The sequence below is a fragment of the Nipponia nippon genome, unplaced genomic scaffold (genome assembly GCF_047370975.1).
Source record: "Nipponia nippon isolate SJK-2023a ecotype South Korea unplaced genomic scaffold, ASM4737097v1 scaffold_6, whole genome shotgun sequence".
NCBI lineage: Eukaryota > Metazoa > Chordata > Aves > Pelecaniformes > Threskiornithidae > Nipponia > Nipponia nippon.
In genome coordinates, this window is record NW_028262380.1 from 63,446,792 (window position 1) to 63,471,899 (window position 25,108).

Sequence of the window (25,108 nt, forward strand, 5' to 3'; positions counted from 1 at the left end):
TAATGCAGCAGCACGTTATTTCTTTAAAAAAATATTAACACTGGTATCATCCTTGTGAAGCAGGGGAAAATGAGGAAAAAAATATCAAAAGATCTTAAAAGAGTTCTAAATAAAAATCCCATTTCCAAAAGTAATTTTGGGCTTGACACCTCAGTGGAAATGCCTAAATCATCTATTGCAAGCTACCAAAGCACCGACTTTTCTGTCTCTCCTAAGGAATCCTGCCTTCATTACCTAATAGTTTAACTTTCAATCAAGCATTTTTTCCATGTTAACTTTCAGCTTTGTGATCGGTGAATTTTTCTCCTCTGAGTGTCTCCTAAAAGTTCTCCCTTGCCAGGGATCCCACACAAAAAAAAAAAGTCACTGCTTAGGATACTGCTGTGCTAAGGCCATTTGCCGTTTCACATAATCAACACCATGATCTCCTCATCCCCTTGTGCTATGGCCATGCATCACTCTATCTGCCTCCTCCGACTCATTGGGACTGAGGTTCTTAGTTTTCTGAGGAACTTCTGCTCACCATCTGCAGAACTGTTCCAAGACTGGGGTTCCTACAGACTTTCCCTATACAAAAAGCATTAATAGTTACCACTGGTCCTGGAAAACATCGCAGCTATGACTATATATCAAGCCTTTACCTCCAAAGGCTGCTGGCAGATGCAGCCCTAAGACACATAGATATCCGGCTGGTTTCATATGTTGAAGTAGTAAGGCCTTATTTCCCTTATATTTTGCACTGTATGTAGTCCAAGGCATATGAAAGTATTACATATCCATGTTGCAAACAGGTAAGGTGTGATTCCCAAAAAAGAGTCAAGAGACCTGGACAGCAACTTTGTGCTTAATCTTAATAAAGGCTAGATTACACATCCTCTTATCTAATTGCTTGACTCCTCCAATGCCAAAGATATACCTTACTTTTATGCCACTAAATGTTATTATTTGCTATTGCACTCTGGCCACTCTAAAAACACTGTCATATTAAAAAAAGCTTGGGTTTTTTTGTTTTTACTTATTTATTCTTCTTTGCTATTTTGAAAGCTTACTGAATACTATTTAGAAAAACTTAACAGTATCTTACCACCTCCAGGCAGTCCATGATCTTGGTTAATTTATCCTCAGGTAAGTTTTTCAGCAGGGACACGCTTCCAGAAAACAGAAATACAAAACAAAAAAAAAAACCCAAGGTAGTTATCATTAACACTTTTTTCATAATCTCTTCTCATCTATACAATTTGTACAACCACATTTTGTAACTAGCTAAACTGGTGGTGCTATACAAAACACATAATATACAAATAGATCTTAATTTGGAAAGTTCAAGCATTATCATCGTGGTTTTTTAGATAAACAGAACTTGCACAACTTACAACTTAGAAACAGGGCAAATGTTGGTCAGTTTGTAAATCAAGTTTGTATTTCAGTAGGGGAAAAAACTCTAGCAGGTACATGGACTAATTTCAAAATTCAGTCATACGGAATCCATTAATTGCAAAACCAAGACGTTACGGCAATTCAATAATATATTTTCAAATGCACTGCAGACACTGCAAAATCAGACAAAAGTAGCAACTTCAGTTGAACCCCAGTCTTGGAACAGTTCTGCAGATGGTGAGCAGAAGTTCCTCAGAAAACTAAGAACCTCAGTCCCAACTACTTGGACAACTAACAAAGGAGAATCCAACTACAGTGATGACTTAGTGAACTTGCTGGTAAGAATGAAAAAACTTCCCACCCTGAGCACTCGGACTGGTAAAAGTTAGGAAATCAGCTCTCTAGCTACTTAGGTTCAGCAAAGAAGTATTTACAGAAATCAAAAATGGAGATGGATGCAAAAATACACAAGACATTCTATGCATGGCCAGGCTTGAGATCTCGATTTGAAGCCATAACAGAATGGTCATTCTTTGTTAAAGAAAGAAAGTATGAAATCAGCAACTTATGGTTTGGAACCTCTAATTTGGCCTTCTTCCTAAGGAAAAGCACTGTACAACTCTCAGTGTTCCCTGTAGGAGAGAGAATTATTCTACTCTCTGCAGATTTCCTGCATAGTAATTTATGTTGGAATTAGTTCATAAATTAAGAGAGACATGCAGCTCTCATATTCAAGTCTCCAAGAGATGAGGAATACTCCTTAATCTACTCCAGCAGCAAATTAACTTCTAGTTGGAGGATTTATTTAACTCTCTCTATTTAATATATTGTTTTCACTTCTAGCCATGTAACCTTCCTATACATTTATCCCATTACTTAAAAGCATTCAAACACCTATTGTTGTTTCCTAATGTAATACAGGAGAAAAACAACCAAAATGAGAAAAATGATTTTGTGAATCCTAAAAAAATGAAGAGAGGTAAATATTTAGGTTTTTGAGGCCCTTTGCATTAAGAGCACCTCTTTCTCTCTCTAAGACAAGCGCAGTATTGTTGTGCAGCTTAGGAAGTAGCCCAAACCAGTATTAGAAATAGAAATGCATTATATTACCTTCTAAGGAAGTTTCTGTATTGCTCTTGTCTTGTTTGTGCTGTCACTCTCATGATATTTTGAAACACTTCTCTGTCCAATGCCCATGTTTTAACATTGGTGATTGCTTTAAGAAAACAAAAACCAACAACAAAATCAACAATGTTTCCAAATGATTTGTAAGAAGATATTACAGTATCAGGTCATGGTACAAGACAGACTAACTCTTTCAAAATGCCCGAGGCCAAATTTAAAAATATCCAGCACCTACTGCAATCAGACTTTTAAAATAATTCAGCTCCCACTTAAACAATGCTCACTAAAGTAAGGCATAGATTTCCAAATGTTTCCTCCATGGATCACTTTCCATGCAACACCACAGGCTGAGTAACCTTGAAAACCTAGGCATTTACTATGAGCACAAACAGGGCTGAACACTTGTGAAGATCTACTCCTAATCATGGACAGTCATTGCACTCCAAAGCTGCAATGTAATCTGCAAAGGAGCTGACTTGAAAGAAACAAAACTTCGCTGAAGTTTTTCAAAACTTATGAGGTAAATGTTGAATACTATGGCTTGGATCCATCTCTAATTTAAACTACATGCAAGTGTTTGTGAGATACGCAATAAGTTAGAAATACCAGAGGTGAAGAAATACATTGCATTTCATTTAATCCTGTGATCCTCACACAGTTTTTCTCCAATGTAGGCATTTTATAAGGGAATAAAGGGTAATCAAAACATTAATGATTATCTTTTGAAAGGTAATCGAAATATTAATATAGTAAGCATGCATAAGGTCCAGCATCAAAGATACAAACCACTAAGCGGCCTCTGTATGCAATCACTGACACAACAGAACATATTGCCCTTATTTTTTTTAAGCAAAATAAGGTGATTCTATTTAATTTAATCATTTCTTTTAAAAGATGCTACACCATATTCAGCAGTTTTCCTTCTCTCATAAGAAGGAACAAATCTGTTTTCTCTGGGATAAAGGAAAGCTACAGAAAAAAATTAGAGCAACTGATTTCCTCAATTTATCATAAACATTGAATTATTTTTAAAGGAAAGAAAAATGCCAGGTTTAAAACAACACACAGCCATCGGTCTTTGTACTTAACCCTGATATACACTCTTAACTGGCTCTTAACTGCCATTTATCAAAATAGCTCAAAAAATATTTTTGGATGCTGGAAGAGAGAACAAAGGTATTGCTTTCGGTTTATTTTTCTCCTAAATAACATCTTTCAGTTTACTTCGCACGAAGAAAATATGGCAAGTATCCAAGCTATCATGAATGCATTTCCTGTATCTTGCACCTTAACTAAATAAAGCAATTACATAGCTAGAAAAAAGCCTGTAATCTCAAAGATGAGACAGAGGAATTGAAATTCAGAAACATAGGACTAAATCACACTCCCAGATTCAAATACAGCTACTGCATGTAAAGATGCTGCTGAGTAGCAGCACCCATTGAAATGCTGTCTGGCTACAGTCCTTCACTTGTCAGTTTTCAAAGACTGCAGGTAAACGGTGTCACTAGATCCAGCATCAAGAAAGGGTTTTCACATGTATATTTACCAGTGAGTGACCAGGAGCATGGCAAATAGGACAGGCAAACAGGGCGTGGCGCGTCAGAAAGGGCATGGCGCGGCAGTTTGCGTGGCAGTTCGCGCAGGCAGAGCGAGCAGGCAGCTGTCGAGCTCTCCTTGTGGTCTACGCCCTCCTGGAAGAGGCCTAGCCATGGTTTCCGCTCGGACAAGAGCCATCACCAGAAGGGATGTGGTGACGCAGACGGAGCTCCCACTAAAACATGCAGCCACCCAGGTCTCTGGCTGCAGGGAGTGCCAGAACCTTGCTCTGGTGACAAGGTACTGCCGAGACAACACCTCCGTGAGGTGCGAGCAGGTGGAGGATCTGCTCAGCATGGTGGCAGAGCTGAAAGAAGAAGTTGCAAGATTGAGGAGTATCAGGGAGTGCGAGAGGGAGATAGACTGGTGGAGCCAGTCCCTACCATCCCTGAGATGACCAGGCCGGACAGAAGCATCAAGTGAGGGAGAGGCTCCCCTGCCCTTGTACAGTCAGACAGAGGGAGGGGACCCAAGACAAGGAGAAGGATGGATGCAGATCCCAGCTCGGCGCACCAGGCGAATCCTCTCCTGGCCCACCTCACCTCTCCAGGTGTCCTTACACAACCTGAGGGCCAGAAGGATGAAGATACAGACAGGGATCCATCCAAAGGGTTCACTGGGGGGAAGCAGTCAGCCCCGCACATTACAACGGCCATCGGCAAGAAAAAAAGAAGGGTAATTGTCGTAGGTGACTCCCTTCTGAGGGGAACAGAGGGCCCGATCTGCCGACTGGACCCATCCCATAGGGAAGTCTGCTGCCTCCCTGGGGCAAGGATAAGAAACGTTACCAGGAAGCTCCCCAGACTGGTGAAAGCTTCCGATTATTATCCACTAGTGGTTGTTCAAGTCGGCAGTGATGAGATAGCTGATAGTGGCATCAAGACAATCAAAAGGGACTTTAGAGAGCTAGGGCGATTGCTTGAAGGATCAGGAGCACAGGTGGTGTTTTCCTCCATCCCATCAGTAGCTGGGAGGCATATGGAAAGGAACAGGAGGACCCACCTCATCAACACGTGGCTTGGAGGCTGGTGCCAGCGATGGAATTTTGGGTTTTTCGACCATGGGGCAGTTTACATGGCACCAGGCCTGCTGGAGTCAGATGGGGTTCACCTGTTGCAAAGCGGGAAAAGGATCCTGGCCCAGGAGTTAGCTGGCATAGTTGAGAGAGCTTTAAAGCTTAAAGAGAGATGTGAAGGGGGAAGGGGATAAAACCAGTCTTGCTTGGGATGAGCCTAGGGGTGGCATGCCTGTGTTGGTGAAGAGATCTATAGCCCAACTGAAGTGCATTTACACCAATGCACGCAGCATGGGCAATAAGCAGGAGGAGCTGGAATCCACTGTGCGGCAGGAAAACTATGATGTGGTCGCCATCACGGAAACGTGGTGGGATGACTCACATAACTGGAGTGCTGCAATGGATGGCTACAAGCTCTTTAGAAGGGACAGGCTAGGAAAGAGAGGGGGAGGGGTAGCCCTGTATGTTAGAGTGTTTTGACTGTTTTCAATTCTAGGAGAGTTAAGGAAGGGGGTCAGCAAGACCACTACTTTAGAAGGGCGGACTTTGGGCTGTTTAGGAGTCTGGTTAACAGAGTCCCTTGGGAAGCAGTCCTGAAGGGCAAAGGAGTCCAGGAAGGCTGGACGTTATTCAAGGAGGAAATCTTAAAGGCGCAGGAGCAGGCCGTCCCCATGTGCCGCAAGTTGAGCAGGCGGGGGAGAAGACTGCCCTGGCTGAACAGGGAGCTCTGGCTAGAACTCAGGAAAAAAAAGGAGAGCCTACCACCTTTGGAAGAAGGGGCAGGCGACTCAGGGGGACTACAAGGATGTTGTGAGGATTTGCAGGGAGAAGATCAGGAAGGCGAAGGCACAGCTGGAACTTAAACTGGCTACTGCCGTTAAAGACAACAAAAAAAGTTTTTATAAATATGTTAGTGACAAAAGGAGGGCCAGGGAGAATCTCCCTCCTTTGTTGGATGCAGAAGGTAACCTTGCCACGAAGGATGAGGAGAAGGCAGAGGTACTTAATGCCTTCTTTGCCTCAGTCTTTAATAGTCAAGCTAGTCATCCTCGGGTTTTTCAGGCCCCTGAGCTGGGAGACAGAGATAGGACGCAGAGTGAAGTCCCAGTTGTTGAAGAGGTGGCAGTCACTGACCTGCTCCTCCACCTGGATGCGCACAAGTCCATGGGCCCAGATGGGATCCACCCGAGGATAATGAGGGAGCTGGCAGAGGAGCTGGCCAAGCCACTCTCCATTATTTATCAGCAGTCCTGGTCAATCAGGGAGGTCCCGGATGACTCGAAACTAGCAAACGTGACACCCCTCTACAAGAAGGGTCGGAAGGAGGATCCTGGGAACAACAGGCCTGTCAGCCTGACCTCGGTGCTGGGGAAGGTCATGGAGCAGGTCATCTTGAGTGCCATTATGCAGCAAGTGTGGGACAACCGAGGGATCAGGCCCAGCCAGCACGGGTTTATGAAAGGGAGATCCTGTTTCACTAACCTGGTCTCCTTCTATGATAAGGTGACCCGCTTAGTGGATGAGGGGAAGGCTGTGGATGTTGTCTACTTGGACTTTAGTAAGGCCTTTGACACTGTCTCCCACAGCATTCTCCTGGAGAAGCTGGCTGCTCACGGTTTGGATGGGTGCACTCTACGCTGGGTTAAAAACTGGCTGGACGGCCGAGCCCAGAGAGTGGTGGTGAATTGAGTCAAATCCAGTTGGCGGCCGGTCACGAGTGGTGTTCCCCAGGGCTCAGTACTGGGGCCGGTCCTGGTCAATATCTTCATTGATGATCTGGATGAGGGGATCGACTGCACCCTCAGTAAGTTTGCAGATGACACCAAGTTGGGTGGAAGTGTCCATCTGCTGGAGGGTAGGAAGGCCCCACAGAGGGACCTGGACAGACTGGACCGATGGGCTGGGGCCAACTGCATGAGATTCAACAGGGCTAAGAGCCAGGTCCTGCACTTCAGTCACAACAACCCCATGCCATGCTACAGGCTGGGGGAGGAGTGGCTGGAGAGCTATCTGGCGGAAAAGGACCTGGGGGTGTTGGTTGACAGCTGCCTGAACATGAGCCAGCAGTGTGCCCAGGTGGCCAAGAGGGCCAATGGCATCCTGGCCTGTATCAAGAATAGTGTGGCCAGCAGGACCAGGGAGGTGATTGTGCCCCTGTATTCGGCACTGGTGAGGCCGCACCTCGAGTGCTGTGTTCAGTTTTGGGCCCCTCCCTACAAGAAGGACATCGAGGTGCTGGAGCGTGTCCAGAGGAGGGCCACGAAGTTGGTGAAGGGTCTAGAGCACACGTCTTAGGAGGAGCAGCTGAGGGAACTGGGGTTGTTTAGCCTGGAGAAGAGGAGGCTGAGGGGAGACCTTATTGCTCTCTACAACTACCTGAAAGGAGGTTGTGGCGAGGTGGGGGTCGGTCTCTTCTCCCTAGCAACGAGTGATAGGATGAGAGGAAATGGCCTCAACCTGCGTGAGGGGAGGTTTAGGTTGGATATTAGGAAAAACTTCTTCACCGAGAGGGTGGTCAAGCATTGGAACATGTTGCCAAGGGAAGTGGTTGAGTGTCCATCCCTGGAGGTAAATTAAAAGATGGGTAGACGTGGTGCTTGAGGACATGGTTTAGTGGTGGACTTGGCAGTGCTAGGTTAACGGTTAGACTCGATGATCTTAAGGGTCTTTTCCGATCTTGACGATTCTATGATTCTATGATTTACTAGTTGTGCTCAGTTACGGCATTGTACTGCTCTTCCTCCACAACAAGAAACACAGGAAAGCTGTTGGGGATGGGTGGGTTTCTGCAGTGATTTTAAGTACTCAAACACCCTTTCTTGTCCTACCTCAAAACCAATTAATGTTAATAAAGGTCTAAAGCATGACATCTTACTATGCAGAAACACTGCTTTATAATGCTAATACTATAAAGCAGGCAAAAAAGAAAAATAGGGAACATATTCAAGTAGAACAGTGTGCTAGTAAAAGAAATAATCACATTATTGATGCTGTTCTGTTTATCAGGCAGCAACAAAAACAGATTACATGTAATAACTTCCATCTGCACAGCCAGCAATGATTAAGTGCTTAAACTGGGTGCAGGAAGAAAGACCAGAAGCTTTTAAAGCTAACAAGTTCTTGTTCTATTCCATTTGCTCCTTTTTAAGTCAACATGAACTCTTCATACTTACTGGTGGTTCCAAGTTCCTGCAGATTTAGACAAGAACAGAAATTACCCTTCAAATACAAGTAATATTTATGGAATGGTGGAGAGTGGAAAAATGATTAATTTAATTGTACTTGGTCACTTACTGGTCTGTCACAGAATAATTATGCCAGGTTAGAAAAGGAATCAAGGGGTACTTAATGGGTGAATACCCAGTCTTATGCAGGAAGAGGGATATTTGTATTAGAGCAACACTTAACTCCATCCGGGTCAGCCGGTAAACACAAAGCAAGAATCAGTATTTGCCTCAGAGAACCAGCACATCTCACCTACAAGTTTAATCTCTCCCACTCCCACAGTTGAGATCAAATTCAAATCTTCTCCCGAGTGCCAGTCACAAATGCCAGGTGCAAATGGACCTTGGCAAGACTCAGTAACTTAATGATACAAAACTAAAAGAAGTACAAAAGCAACTAATTCCTATATAGTTTATTTCCTCTTGAATTAGGCTTTATCTGCTCTATTAAAAATGCCATGATTCTAATCTTTTCAAACTTACTGTAATTTCATCCTCAGGGTTGCATTTGACACAAGAACATAAGAGCCAAAGACCATCACTGCTACTAATTCATTCAACTTTAAAACATAATCCTTCCTTAGCAGTTAGTTTGGTACAGATCTGGCTAATCAGCATACTTTGGAGATGCCTAACTGTTTATCAAAGGTTGTGCTAGAGATGGAATTATAATCATGGCATAATATTATTAGAGTTCCCAAGCAGAAAGAACCCAAGGAAGGAAACACGAGCTTACTGTAGATAATCAGGACAGGCAGATATCTATTAAATGAAAACTTGAAAGAAAATCTGGATATAACAGGGACCTCACAAAAGTACATAGTTTTCATTTTGAGCAACATTGATATAATAAACCTTAGGTACCTTTCACAGAGGCTGTCCGTGTGCAGTTGTACAAAATGGCTAGTTCACCAAATGCCGTCCACACAGGTATTGAGGAGAGTAGTTTATTCTGCTGAAAGACTTCCAGACTGCCCTCTGTTAAAAATCATCAGGATAATAGGTATTAAAACTGAGCTCAACTGCACAGAGTTAAGGGAAAACAAATCAATATATTTCTGGCTTCACCACTCCGTGGAACACAGGAATGGGAGCAATGATGCAAACAGTGCTTTGAAACACATGTACAAACCAGTAGAGAGTTGTTTTTTTTTTAAATGTATTGCTAATCTACAAATCTGCTCTGGACGGGAGGGAAAGCTGAGAGAAACTTTTCAACACTGTTCATACATGTGTATTTGTATATATGTGCAGAATGCAAAGGAGAGGGCAGAAAAATGGAAAGCACATTAAAGCTTCTTCTAAGAAATTGTCCTTGAGCCTTACTACAAACCTAGCAAAAGTCAAAGAAAGTCTGAATTTCTTCACAGGTTATGGCCCAAAAAAACCTTCCCTTAAACATGCATAAAGTTTGGCCGTCTTCTCTCCAAGACACCCACTGACTCCTCAGAAAAGGTCTAATGTGCCAGAAAAATTCCCAGGTGCACAACTTCTTCCTCGTATTTCATCTGTTTTTCAAAATATTATCATTTTATCTAGCAACGATATGACTACCCCATTACAAACCTGCCTCCTCTTTCTCCTTGCACCATCTATGTTATCCTAACACGGCTACCATCAATTTTTCAAACTAACCTAGAAGCCAGAAGATGTGCTTTCCAACATATACCAGTATGCTCCTGGCTTAAATATGCCTGCCTCAAGAGAACATACTCCTTACAGCATGAACTCTAATTCATAGGAGCCTTTGGGCCTTCTAGTGGCCCAGAATTGATGAAGTATGCAAATTAATCACAAATACTGATTTTTTTTTTATGGTGAGATGATGCAAGAGAGTATTGCCGCTAGGAGCAACTTTCAGGTGTTAAACTTGGGCTCCACTATGGCTGATCTTTAATTTAAGATTTGAGTGTAAGCACGGTAGCAGTCAGTACAGACAACTGCAGTGAGATTACTTCAGAGCTGTTGGCATTATTTTAGGAAAGTCTTCTTATCCTAAAGATTGTTTTTTGCTTTGTTGGGTTTTTTTTCCCAGAAAAAACACGCAGCTCTTTTGAAAAAGAATTCTAAGCTTGGAGAACAGTAAACTCAGACTTTCTCAATTTCCCATACACAGAGAACTGGTATAAGCTCTCATAATGTTGAAAAGTAAGTTTATTTCAGAAGTGGCTTCACCATTGAGTAGTTTCCCGTATTTTAAATTATACCTGCTCTTTGGAGAAGAAAGGCTGTACCTACAACAGAAAGGATTTTCTGACCTCTAGGCTTTCAGGAATGAAAGAGGTCATGAAATAGCATTAAATCAAGGTTCAAGTTTCTAAGGCGCTTTTTGTTGCTCTCACTCTGTTTCATAAAAGTCACAGGTAAAACTTGCATTGCCCTCAACAGGGCCAGCATAAATGATTTAAAAGCACAAACATCATCATTGTGGTTTCCTGCAAAGACTTCTAAATGACCTTCTTGTTTCTTGCACTTGTGCATTGTACGACTAAGCAGTATTTACCTTTGAGCACAAAAATGTGATTGCCTGGCTCTCCCTGTCTGATGACATAGCTCCCTTGCTGGAAAGTCCTTTCATACATACATTCCACCATATCTCGGATCTGGTGAGGCTCCAGTCTCTTCAAGAACTGATTTTTATTCAGGGCATCCGTGATAAGCTTCTTCTCACTGGTTTCAAACAAAAAAACCCAAAGTTTAAAAGATCCAGCATAGCTGAGATATATTATTCACCAGGCACTCATTCCTCTCAAGATGTTTCCTCTCATTTCTGACACTCACATGACCAGTACCACTGACAAATGTTACAATCCTTGCAATTAACATGTGTCCCATTAGCAGTGCCAGCCTATGGCCTCTCTCCTCCTGCATGACCCTGCCTGCAGAAAGCATCAGGTTAGATGTAAAAAGGCTCCCAGTAGAAGACACACTCCCCAGAAGGTTTTGCACTGTTTCTCACCGTATGCTTTCCCCATTGCACAACTAAGGTACATAGCCTTGCTTATCTGTAGGAAAGAAATGTGAAAGGTATGTCTTCACATACCACCACCTGTACAGGAACGGCAACTTGTTATAAAATCAGGTCCACTTTTCTAACACTCTAATACATTTTTTCTAATATCCAGCAAAAACATAACACTGATGATAGTAATAAGGTTAAAGTCAACACTGGTGGTACTAAGACCTCATCAAGAGTTTCTCCTTGTGGTGAGGAAAGATGCAAGGAGAGAAAAGTATGCAGAAACATGATTAACAGGTGCTGCTGTTTCTTAGGAGAAAGTTAGAAGACATTGGTCGTGGGAAAAACGAAGGAAGTTCTAAATGAATGTGGTTAAAAAAAATGACTGCAGAGAACTTCCCTTGCCCCTGCAAAATAACATTGATCCTGTGGCATTCCCTGTTCATAGTTACTAAGCAAATTTATAATCAGGACACAATCGCAAGGTGAGCTTGCAAAGTACCTGTTGAACATTGTCCCAAAATTCACAAAATAAGTCCAGGATCCCGGAGAGGTGTGTGTGGAGGTGGAGGGTTAGTGCTGGTCCCTCCTGCACTGCTCTTTGCCCTCCATCTACCTCCCTGCAAAACTCTTCCTACCTCTGCTATGTCCACTTCCTTTGCACAAATGACAACAAACAGCATAAATGCTCTTATCTGAATAAAAATCCTGTAGTAGTTTGCTCATGTGGGATGCCAAATATATTGTCTCATTAAGAATGACCAGACATGAGAGAATCTTCCCAAAGCAGGCCCTTTCCTCTACTGCTTTTAGGAATTTTTAGGGTATAATCAGAAGTAAAAATATGACACAAGGGCTTGTGGATATAGGTGCACAGCTATTAATGCCGACCTCTTCGCTTTCTGAAATTCAGCATTCAGGGAAATAGCCTTATATTATATTGCACTTTGGTGATGCTATAGCAAACTACAGCCATCCCAAGTTGTTTTATTAAGAAGTCTTTGGAAAAGCTTCAGGGTGTCTGTAAAAGTCAGACAAAAGGCAGGTAAAGCAGGCACATCAGTGATCAAGAACTAGCCTGTCAGGGCCCTGAGGGCAGTAATAGGCCTTAACTACCCTGATCAGCCTCACTTGGGACCACCACCAGAGATGCATCCTCTGCCCATTGGCCTGCATACTCTACTTAAGCTCAGGTCTGGGCATTCAATTCTTGCCTGAGCTTTGTTATAGAAATAATTGATTTTGGTTTTGTCTTCTGGATGGGTATTGGCCCAATATTGTAAGTACTTTGTCTCTGTTCTTTGTTAGAACTTGCGTCTGATTGATCTCTTCTCTGGGACTCCTGGTGGACCCTGTTATTACCACCCTGCTCTGCCTACCCTGTCCAGACCTTGTGGGATGGTGCCCTGGTTAGTGAGGGCATTGTCTGTGTGGTAGTCACCCCTGGTTCACTTGCTCTTGCGGAGCAACCCTGTTCTTGCTGCACCCTGAGACAGAGCCTCTGCATCATTTCCTGCAGTAGTAAATACATATAAATGGGTGAGTTGTAAAGACAAGAACAGTCTATTTGAACTGCTGGTGGAAGAGTGGTTGGATTTGAAGAAGAAAATGTAGAAAAAGCAACAGTGGATGAATCCACTAATAATGACTAACCAACCAAGACAAAGCTGGCTATACATACATACTGAGCAATCTGAGTTCTGATTGACTTGTGTATGTTCTGGGTCAGGGGCTTCCTATAAAGCAGTGCCTTGAATCCAAGCCAGAAACGAACCCAATTAAACTGCTGCACTGATGGTGCTTTTATGGGCCTACTGAGTAGTTTTCCCTTACTGCTGAAGTGAAAGATAAATTCTGCCTTTAAGTCCCCATGTTCCTAATGTGCATGTGTAAGGAATCTGCATAACAAAATAAACACCCTAACAGCTTTCTGAGGCATTTAAGGCCCACTATTGCTAGTTATCAAGGTTATCATCAAAACGAGGATATGTGTGAAAATCTCCTGAGGGAAATCCAGGAATGAACAAACAGTTAAGGCAAGTAAGTAAACTCACAATGTTACTAGCCATATAATGTCTGAAAATAAGTAAAGGTAATGAGATGAGGCAAGAAAAATAAAATCAAGTAGCTATGATGAGGATTATGTTTAGAAATAGAGATCATAACTTAGCTTCTGCTGAAAGCAACAGGGTTACTAAAATATAAGCTTTAACTTTGTTTTCTGCTAAAAACAACCTTGCTTATTTAATTTACTCTGGCATGCATCATGCATACAATACTGCAATAAAATACAGTAATGGCTCATAAACTGATAGTTAAAATGAGCACTAAAGCTTTCAGAACTACAGAATAGGAGACCGTGCTGTTTTCAGAAAGTGCAGTTGGCCTCAGAACGAAGGACACATGAGTATCATAACCATGGCTCAGGCTCTTGAATCAGTTGCTTGCTCATTTCATGGGCATCCAGCACAGTATCTATCTAACAGTTTTCTCTCAGTTGTTTTCCTCAGCTTCTCCTATACCTGCCCCACTTTTGAGAACTGCTGCTGGAAATAACTAGATGTCCTGAAAGGACAGAAGACATTTAATCCTGTACTCATGCCGGTCACTGTCCTGATGAAAGGTGAAAAAGGGGGTGCACAGCTCCACACAAATGTTGAGGTATTTCTTGGTCCCACCGCTAATAGGACTCTTCACTGCCTAGGGCCAGCTTTGCCATAGCATTCTTCTCCAGGCTTTGTTCCGCCCCCTTCTGTCAGCTCTTGTGGAAATGTTCCCCCTGCCCCTTTCCATACATTCCCAGGCAACCCCTAGAAACAGCACTTGACACTCTAAGGAAGGGCTTTTTGTGAACAGGACTGGGAATTTATTCCCATCATAAGATAGATGTAATCTCATAGGTACAAGAGTACAACATATACTTTGCAGAGCAATGCTTTCTCTTCATATATCTTTCTGCTACTTATGAGAGATTTTTGGTTATCTGCTGACATTGACTGGTAAAAGACATCAATGTTAAGTGTCAAGATAGTTCTTCCCCAACCAGTAATGGCTGATAACAGAACTGCGTCATGATCCTGAGCCCATAATGGCAAGGGACTTGATACAGGCAGCTTAAATGCTGCTGATGGTGATGGTGTGCTCTGGAAGGACAGTGAAAAATGGAGAACCAAGTTCTACAGATACTGAGACACCTAGATTCTTAACACTGCAAAGGATAAGAGATTAAAAAAACTTTCCATTTGAAAGACTTGTTTGAGAGATCTGCTTTCATATACCATGTTCAAACTCTAAAATCTTCAGCCTTTAGTTACATTTTCAATGCTCAAACTCCCATTAAGGAAAAACTCATATTTTTGGAAACTGAGATGTATTTATCCAACTAGCTCAAGAGATGAAATATATACATGAGAAAACACCCACTCTTATGGGATAGATCAAGAACCATTGAAAGCTCCTAAAACTTCGATTAAAATCATTCATGCTGAGATACTCCAAACAAAAGTATGGCACTTAAAACCCTGCTAAATGAATAGCATAAAATTGTGCCGTTTGTTTTACAAATGTTTCTAAAAAGGACTGGTAACACTCTGGACTCAATGAAACTTCAAGAACATAGCATGGAGCTTCCCTTCCCTCTGAAATAGCTCCTTTCACAACTGCATAGCAACACTGTGCAGTGGTCTTATGCATTGTCTTAAGTGGGGCTGCATTAAGTCCTCTCTCTGTAAAGGGGAGGCAGCTACTTATATCAGCAACTCTAAACACTTCTATAGACATGTTAGGCTAAAGGATCAGTATTTTTTAATTACAGCGGACAGAATTCTGTAGACAGTGAAGGTTAGACTTTGTATACTTATGCCAACTGTAAGTGTATATGTATGCCAACTGTTTGAATTTGACCTACTACAGTTTTCACAGGCCAGGTAAGGAAACCAAATGTTTGCACCTTCCAGCATTTGGTTGTCTCAATAGCAAGGTGATGGTGGCTTAAACAAGTGCATGTGTATCACAGGCTTATCTAACTGAGAGGCATAGTAGTGCTATGCCCAAAATAGTTTTGTGGTGTTTTTTTTTCACATCTGTTTGCTTCCAAAGTATTTGGAAGATCAAATGATACTTTGGCCACTATCACACCAAAAGAGATATCTGTGCCCACCCCAGAAGTCTAAACAAGATCTCTCACTATTACTTGATTTATTGGAGAAAGCATAAATTCTTCCCTCTGTGACTATAATGTATGTTGGTTTATAAAATACATTTTCTATAAGGGTAGTTTAAAAAAGCATTCTGTCCAGGTCTACGAGTTGTCACAGAGCAGCATCTAATGTTAAGCTGGCTGTGGCAGGAAAAAAAGGTTAACTTGCAAATGACAAATACTTTGGGTATGATCTTCAAGAATTTTTTTAATTGATTATGCCACAGGAATTGAGGTTTCATTAGTATCTTGCATATGTATTAACTCAAGTCACCCATACTTGCTGTACTGTAGTCCGAGATGTCTAGTCTTTCAAAGCCTAAGATACTTGAAAAAAGTCACTTTGATCACTGCAAAGCAGATGACAAGTACCCATTAATAAGACAGATTTAAGTTTCAGAACCTTAGCCAAAGGTTCAAAGACATGAAATCCTGGAGATGGTCTAGACTGTATATAAAGCCAAAACTAGTCTGACCTGGCTTTTACATGACTACTTAGACTGAAAAGAACATTAATACAAAGCATCACTAAAAAACCACAACAAAAAAAAAAAAAAACCCACCTGCTGTAATGCCAATAATACAAGACCATATTCTGCTATTTAATTGTCTTCCTGACTACTGGGCCATGCTCTTGGACCTACATGTAAAACACAGGAAGATTGCCACTTTATTTCATACCAAAAGCTAAAGCTGGAAAATGGTTAACTGCAGAAAATTAGGTTTAAAAACACTGGTGCCATGGTTTAACCCCAGCCAGCAACTAAGCACCACATTGCTGCTCGCTCACTCTCCCTACCTCCCCACCCCTCTGGTGTGATGGGGGACAGAATTAGAGGGGTAAAAGTGAGAAAACTTGTGGGCTGAGATAAGAACAGTTTAATAATTGAAGTAAAATAAAGTAGCAGTAATACTAGTAATAATAATAATATAATATACAAAGCAAGTGATACACTATACAATTGCTCACCACCCACTGACTGATGCCCAGCACATCCCTGAGCAGCGACCACTGCCCCCCCCGGCCAACTCCCCCAGTTTATATACTGAGCATGATGTCATAGGGTATGGCATAGCCCTTTGGCCAGTCTGGGTCAGCTGTCCTGGCTGTGCCCCCTCCCAGCTTCTTGTGCACCTGGCAGAGCACGGGAAGCTAGAAAGTCCTTGACTAGTGTAAGCACTACTTAGTGACAACTAAAACATCAGTGTGTTATCAACATTATTCTCATCCCAAATCCAAAACATAGCACTCTACCAGCTACTAGGAAGAAATTTAACTATCCCAGCTGAAACCAGGAAAACTGGGTAAAATATGAAGTTGAAGGTAAGTTGAATATTCTAAGAAAATACATTTTTAATGTCTGGAATGATCCATTGAATACTTAGGATACTCTAGAAATCACTTTTTCTTAATTCTTGCTCCTTTGATGATTTACTATTCAAGAGATCAACTGTAAGATGATGGAAGAAAGGATGAGGGAATGGAATGACTTGGGTTGTAAGGGACCTTAAAAGATCATCTAATACAATGCCCCAGCCATGGGCAGGGACATCTTTCACTACTACATCAGGTTGCTCAGAGGCCTGTCCAACCTGACCTTGAACACTTCCAGGGATGGAGCATCCACTTTTCTGGGCAACCTGTTCCAGTGTCTCACCACCCTCATTGTAAAAAAGCTTCTTCCTTATATCTAATCTAACTTACCTTCTTTCAGTTTAAAACTCTTGCCACTGTCCTGTCACTACAGGCCTTGGTAAAAAGTCTTTATCTCTCTTTCTTATAAGCAGTCTTTATATATTGAAAGACTGCAATAAGGTCTCCCTGGAGGCTTCTCTTCTCCAGGCTGAACAACCCCAAATCTCTCAGCCTTTCTTCACAGGAGAGGTGTTCCAGCCCTCCGATGATTTTCATGGCCCTCCTCTGGACCCACTCTAACAGGTCCACGTCTTTCTCATGCTGCAGGCACCAGAGCTGGACACAGTACTCCAGGTGGGGTCTTGAGAGTGGAGTAGAGTGGGAGGATCACCTCCCTCAACCTGCTCGCTATTCTTCTTTTCATGCAGCCCAGGATACAGTTGGCTTTCTGGGCTGCAAGCACACGTTGCCACCTCATGTTCAATTTAACATCCACCAGTTCCCCCAAGTCCTTTCCTGCAGGGCTGCTGCAAGATACGTTTTTCTTCAGTCATAATCCTGACTCCCATGAAAGATGTTTACATGAGCTCTTTAGTCTGTTAAAACTCATACATTTATGTTAAATCAATATTTTAGTATTAAAAGTTGAAGATTTGGTTGCATGTCCAAAATTGTTTTTACTTAGTTTCGCACTGAAGCTTGAAGAGCAACTTCTTTTTTTGTATAGAACACATGGCAAACTCTCTAATGCTAATTGTTCTGCCCAAGTTGGTACACTTCCTAGCACTAGATAATCAAATAAATGATGAGTTCCACTTCACTCTCAAATTACTTACTCTAAGGACAATAATTAGCAGATAAATCCAAGTTTAATGGCCATTGTGGAAGAGAAGAATTTAAATGAAAATTCAAAAATGTGCAAGTACTGAAGAGAAGAAAACAAAGGTATGAACAGAATCATAGAAAAGCTGGAAATGGTGGGGAGGAGAGGGGAGGATGGTGTGCACTTACTGCCAATGCAGTGCATACTTAAGCAGTCAGTTGTTTCCAGAGGAGTAAATATCAGAATAAATTTAGGAATTGTGTGTTCTAAATTGCTATGAATCTATGGGAGCCTTGGCAGCAACAGTGACAATCTCTGAACCAGATTGTAAGAGATGAAAGGAGGGAAAAGGAAGAGAACTGTTCCTTTATCCTGTTATGGTACACTAAATCTTTTAGAAAGACAAGAAAACAGAGATGGTATACAACAAAAAAGGAAATGTTTTTAGAAGTGCTGAGCCACTGAATCAAGAAGGAAAATTTCTAGCTCTGTTTCTATCGCATGATCAGCATCACATTTAGATTACTTAAGCTGCAATATTTGGTTTTGTTCTGAACAGCAAAGTGCTGCACTTGGCTAATCAACTGGCTCTTCTCTTTGCTTCGCTCCTCAGTGGTGTTACAATTCTGTCTCTGAAAGCACCCTAGAAAACCATCTGGTGGACTGCAGTACAAGGATCATGCCAAGGAGAAGACAGATAATTACAAATAGAACACTCCTAAAACAAACAATTATTTAAACTGCCCAAGTACTTGTGATAAAATGTTAATGCAGTTCCCTTACTCTGGAAAAACACTGCTAGACAAAGATTTCAGCTCCTTATGGTGACTCAGGCAGCCTTTCTGGTTCACAAGACAGTCCATGATGAATGAGAAATCAAGTCTGATAACTCTCAGGTCTACTACAGTACAAACTGCACCATGAATTCTTAACACAATAATAAAGCTCCCCACAAGTCTGAGGCACTTAAGCTGCTGGCTGAAGTCCAGATAGATTCTGGCTACAAACATGTTAAAACAGACACTCAGGTTATGTCTACACTGCAGTGTAAAAGAGGGTCTAAGGTATGTTTAAGGATACCAGTCTGATACCTCTGTCCACGAGGTCAGCTGCGACCATGGATATTTCTGGCTCTTGCAGAGGCTAGAAGTATAATTGGATTCAAAGAGGAACAAGTAAAATTAGGTTCCTACACCATGACTGTCAGAAGCTGGAGGGAAGGAAGAAGCTGCTAAGAGGATAACCACACCATACAAAACATTTCATTATATTTTGCACCAGCCTGAGTTGAAACTCGGCTGACAAACTTTGTACACAGCTCAGAATCAGTGTCCATATTGCAATTGGGAGAGCTGAGCTGGGGCCACCGGCTCCTTCCCAAGCCATCCATGCTATAGGAATAAGCATCTGAACCCATGCTCACCAGTGATGCAGAGTATAGCTTAAGCTGCAAGCACTAGGCAAATCTAGACCTGAGAAGATGCTTAGGTTCTGCTTAGCTGGCAGTAAAGATAAATCCCAAAGAGACTATAAGAGTCTCCTCAACTAAAATACAGAGGCTACCCACCACTCTTCATCTTAAGTCTGTGGGACACAAATGATTCTTGGTTGAAATTATGCACAAACTCAACCAGCATCTAACTACCACAGTGACAAAGCCGATATAAAAAAGATGGATACTTTAATCTTGATTTATCATGAGGAGAGGATATCATTGTAATAAAAGTAATAGCCTTGTAACACAAGCATATAATCCCCCTGAAATGAGCTCACCTGGAATCCTTTCGGACTCTTGCTTTTTCAAAGGAAAACATAGTTTGTCTGTTCGAATCATACAGCCGTGTTGTTGGCTCTGCAGATACACCTTCCTTGGCTCCTCTCCTCCTATCAGCAGAGACTTGAATCCTTGAAGCCACTTTAAATGGAGAAGGTTGAAGAGAGTACTCTCCTTGAGTGCTAACAACATCCTGCAGCTTGTTCAACTGTATACACTTGCTCTGAAGTTCCTTGGTGAGTTCTGCTATGACCTTAGTCTGCATAGCCAGCTGCTCCTGAAGCTCAGCAACATGACTTTGACCCTCTTGCAACTCTTGATCCTTTCTCTTCAGCTCCTTTTCCAGTTCAAGCACCCTGCTGCAAAGAATATCAGCTTGCCCATTGATCACATTGATGCCTAGACCTTCGTCCTTCAAAAACTTATGGTTGCCAGCACAGCCAATAGAGAGGTTTGCTACGTGTCTATCCGGCCGCCTCAGATGCTTGGGTTTCACTGATCCATTCCCCATTTTGTCCAGAGACCTAAGTGGTAAAATAAATTTGCAGTTTTATTTCATTCCGCAACAAGAAGAAAAAAAAAATCATGGAATGGTAAGTAATGAATTCAATATTTAACTGTCATCTGAATTTGAGATATACAACTATAGTAAACATAGCAGATTGCTTTCATCCTTTCCAGTCCTGAAAGTCAGAGGAGTAAAGGGCAAAGAGAAGAAGTAGGTAGATTGGTGGATACAAAGCAAAAGATCTGATGGCTACCACTTTTTTTTTGTCAGTTGAAGAAGAGATGTGTAAGCTCCTATCAGCCTAACAAAGACAAAACAAACAGCAGGAAGGAGGAAGGCTTGTGATCTACTGCTGAAGCAAGAAAATTGTTAGGAACAAAAAAAAAGTTGGGTCACTTCCCTACTGAGGAAAAATTACTGAGTACACAGAGCAATTTAACCAGTGGATACATAACTGCCTGGCATAAAGGGTATGTGATTATTAAGCATATGTATTAATAACAATTTTTAAAAAACCCCAAACTTTAAGGGTTATGACCATAAAAGAACAGTCATACTGATCAGAACAGGGGTCTGGCTAGCTTGTAAACTGTCTCCAACCATGGCCATAAGGAGATGCCCAGGAAAGGGTATCAACAGGATGAGCATATAGGATGCCTGACGGAAATACTGTCTGAAATTTCAGATTTCCTGAGCCTGATATGCTTTATTTAATCCTCAATGGATTTCTAATCCTAGTACTTGTCCCATTTCCCTTCTAAGCCCTATAAACCTCATATCTGCAGACCCTGGCAGGACCCTAGCAAGGAGTTGCACAGGTCTGCTTCTTGCATGAAGAACTACCTCCTTTTATTTGTTTCTTCCAGTACAAAACCAGGGACATCAAAGTTAGGAAAAGCCAGCTTCAGGAAGACTTCTCTCTATTAACCTTTTCTACACTATTTTGTAATAGTGTAACAGCAGCTACTGCTGTCAAGGAACAATTGCCTTTTATGGGGAATTATCCCTTTCCATTGTCTACTCATGAAAAGTGACCAGGAAAAAAACCAGCTTGGACTCCTGTCAGAACACCTATGCTCCAAGCACGTGCTGCAACTAGCAGCCTTCAGTAGATTTGCACTGACCCACCTCCTTCCCTGGACACTATCTTTGGCATATTTTATTGTATCATTTTAAGAGGAGCAAAGAAGAAGTGCCTGCTGCTTAGGTCAGACTATATTAAAGCTGAGGGGGGGAAAAACTAACGCGTTGCTTTTGGGAGTCTAGTGTTCAACAATCACTAACCACTGTACCCCAGAACTAGTCTTGGGGAGCAATGCCTGACTATAAATCCCATCTGTGAGCCACAACAGTGCCAGGTTAGAGTTTGGTTTAGTTCAAGTCTGAGGAGACCTCCACCAGGAGAGAAGGAATGAGCTGTATTGTCCGGGCCTTAGCACCACATAGAGCTTTTCCCAAAACCTCTGCTCAGGCGCTTGATGAATCCTGTTCAGTTGTATCCTGCTATTGCAGAAGACCACAGCACAGCACAGCACACCTGCCTTAGAGGAAACAGAAAATTGTTTCCTTGGACTCTGATTTTTACCTCATCAATAAGTTATTTTAATAAGTTTTATAAAAGTACTGGTGCACTAACCAGGCAACCATGCTGCTATTGTGATCACTCATCAGTAAGCCCAAAGCAGCTGTTGGTCTGCCTCATGAATGAAGTATAACTTTTTCAGGTTGAACCTCAAGTGATGTGGCTTAAGCTAATCTCTTTTACCATTTCATTGGAACTGGATAAGAACATGCCCCTGACAAGGTACACTTGTCAACAAGAAGAAACAACAACTTGATCACAAAATAAGAAATAAATTGAGAAGCTTCAGCAATTTGCTTTTACTAGCTAGTATAACCATACTTTTAACATGCACAATTCTGTTCTGGTTTGCAGCCTTCAATGGGTTAGAATTTAAATACTTGACAAGGTAGTTGCAAATCACATTGAAAATCTAGTTTTCCTTAAAACAGTCTTTCTTCTCAACTCTGTCTTGCTTATTGTGACTTTGTACAATATTTTTCTTTTGCCCCAATTTCCTGGATGCATTTTGACAGCTGGTGCTTCAGCTCCAGTATGTCAGAAATAAAGGTAAATCTACTGCACAGGAGGATTTAAATTTAAATTGCACATCAAGGTACCAAATCAAATAACTCTGAAGAGGGACCTGTGTGTCAGTGAGTATGGCTTAACCAAAGATCTTAGCTCAGCATGCAAACATATTTAAAAAACCCAAAACAACAACACAACAACCAACCTAAACTAAATGTTACAATATAGAGAGTAAAAATGGAGATTACAGAAAATATGTCATCACACACAAAACGGTGGCAGCCTCTGCTACTAAGTGCAGTTCCAGTCACTGCATTTAAAAAAAAAGGATATCACAGACATTTTAAAATGACCTTTACAAAAGGATAAGGTGACTGCCCCAGGGCATAGAAAAACCTACTATTTAGATAGTATCCAGAAACAGAACAGGTTTACTGTATAAAGAGATGACGATTAAAGTGCATAATATAAAAATTGCACTAGAGTGAACACGTTAGGAACTTCTGTCTTCCCATATGCACAATTAATCATCAGTGTACAATGGAACAAGCAGTCAGATCTGACAGATCCCTGTTTCCGCATGGTGCCCTTTATTGTCTACTGGTATAGGAAACTCATGGCCAAGTACATAGCAGGAATCAAGAAAAGACTGACAGGTAATTCAGCGTTACAGTAGTTAAGTCTAACAGAAAACTTAAAACCTGATGCCTCCAAGGTTTGACCAATCTTTATCTACACGTAATGAGACAACAAGCAAAACCAGAGCATGCTCTAGGTTTACTAAATGCTCTTTCGAGTGGTCTGCCACTGGCAGAGACGCGGCCAGGAACCGGGCAGACTCAAACCCACCCAGGAGAGAAGAGGCTGCCCCCGCCAGCTCGCCCACTCGGCCCGGGCTGCTCAAGGGATGCAGCGCAAGTCGCCGCCGAGTGCCCGGGCTGCGCTCCTCGGAAACCGGCTCCATCCCAGGGCCGCGGGGTGCCGGTGCTGCCGGGCCAGGGCCAGCGCCAGCGCCGAGACCTCCCGCCCCGCCGGAGCCCGGCGTCGCCCCAGGGAGGCCGCAGCTCCTCCAGGCTCCCCGTCCGCCGCGGCGCGGTCCCGGCCTCCCCAGCTCTCCGCACGCACCCGCCAGAGCCGCCCGGTGCCTCCTCCTCGGCGCCGGTCCCGCGGGGTTGCCCTCACCTGCGCGCTCGGCTGAGCCCAGGCCCCGAGACAGGACGGGGCTGGGCGGCAGGAAGGACAAACAGACGCTCCCGCGCTCGCCGCGGAGCCGGGGCGGGCGGAAACACCGCTGCCCGCCTCGCTCGCTGCCCGTCACGGACGGGCGGGAGGTGCGGCGGGAAGGGAAGGGGAGGGGAGGGGGGCGGCCACGGAGGTGCCCGCTCGTCGCTCCCGCGGTGGTGCGGTGGCTGTGGGGCCGTGCGGGGGCTGAGGGGGCGCTGGGCTGCGGGGAGCCTCCGGTGCAGTGTCCGGGCTCGGCAGGGAGGCAGATGCCCCCTCCCAGGCGGGCAGGGTCAGGAGCCGCAGGGACAAGCGGGGCTCCTCAGCCCATTCCACTTCACAGTGAGGTAAATGCAGGGCCCAGCTCGGGCCATGTTGGCAAGTGTTTGTCCTGCTGGCTTTCACCTGCCCTGTGGAAGGGTCCTGGTGTGACTATCGGGCACACAGCAGCTAAGCTGTAGCAGAGATCCTACAGCCTTTGTTCTCTGAAACTGACCCCCAGGCACCACTGCACAGCCCTCCTGCAAGGTACGTTCTCACGTCCCAGGGTCTGTCCTCACTCAGGCTGGAGCACCACGGCCTGCCCCAGAATGGAGCATTACCTCTGTGTTCAACATTGACTCTTGGTAAAGTGCAGGTTTCACAGGGGCTGTTCTCTCCTCGCCCATATCTTTATGGTACTTCAAAACAGCTGTCTTCAAACCAAGGCCTGTTAGACCCAAACCATCAATGAAAGGATTTTACAACAGCCGAAGAGCTGCACGCACAACTGATGCTGTCAAGCAGACTTGGTCTAACCCCAGCCTGTAGCCTCTAGGACACTGACTCTCCAATTTTCTCCTCTACGCTTAGCCTCTCTTTTTGAGACTGTCTTTACATTCACCCCAAATTCTTTCTTGTCCCACTCACAAACTTAAAATTGCTGATCAAAAGTGCCAGCTCTGGAGGAGAAATATCACAGGCAGTCTCTAAAGTCTTTGCTGGTATCCCTCCTATGTGCAATTCCTGGCAGCCCCACTAGTGAAAAATCTCTACCAATGCATATTTATGAAATACTCCAGGCAACTCCATCACATGCACCAATGTCAGCTTGCCTACCTATAAATCCTCCTTTGGCTTCAACAGACCTCAGTGTTCAGCGTGGCTTCCACAATTGCTGCCTATGGCTGGGATAAAGCTCACATAAACTCTAATGGGACCAGCCTGGGAAGGGCTGCGCATTCTTTTACTTACAATGGAGTTCTCAATTACAAAAGACAAAATTCTAAATAAATGTTGGCCACATACATTTCACTGACTACTCAGTACCTCAAAACACAAATGTTACAGTGATCAGAAAAGCATGTGATGAGAAAACATGTCGCAGCAACTGTTTACACTTACACTTACACTTGGAAAGTGAGCTGGTCTGGGAAGCAGCAATTCAGTCGGATTCCCTGCATGAGGCAATGCGTCAGCACCCTCTTTTCCTGTTGCAAAGGTCCACAAGGAATGCAGTCACAAGTCCAGAGACTGCTCCCTAATTATGGTACACCAGGGCTATATGGGGTCTTGCTC

General features: G+C 43.1%; 1 protein-coding gene across 3 annotated transcripts in view; it reads right to left on the reverse strand.

Annotated features, from left to right (window-relative positions):
- The window catches only part of PRKG2 (protein kinase cGMP-dependent 2), a 40,005-nt gene extending 16,373 nt beyond the window's left edge, over positions 1–23,632 (reverse strand). For 2 of the 3 annotated variants that reach the window (XM_087737152.1, XM_087737150.1), the window contains exons 1-6: positions 23,456–23,553; positions 19,730–20,254; positions 10,844–11,010; positions 9,205–9,318; positions 2,488–2,593; positions 1,085–1,148 (exon numbers count right to left, since the gene is read on the reverse strand). In XM_087737152.1, coding sequence (XP_087593278.1) covers positions 1,085–1,148; positions 2,488–2,593; positions 9,205–9,318; positions 10,844–11,010; positions 19,730–20,241 — 963 coding nt within the window. In that variant the 5' untranslated portion in view covers positions 20,242–20,254; positions 23,456–23,553. Of the gene's footprint in view, positions 1–1,084; positions 1,149–2,487; positions 2,594–9,204; positions 9,319–10,843; positions 11,011–19,729; positions 20,255–23,455 lie in introns of all 3 variants that reach the window. The other variant, XM_087737151.1, reaches the window with a different exon arrangement.
- Positions 23,633–25,108: the final 1,476 nt, after the last annotated feature.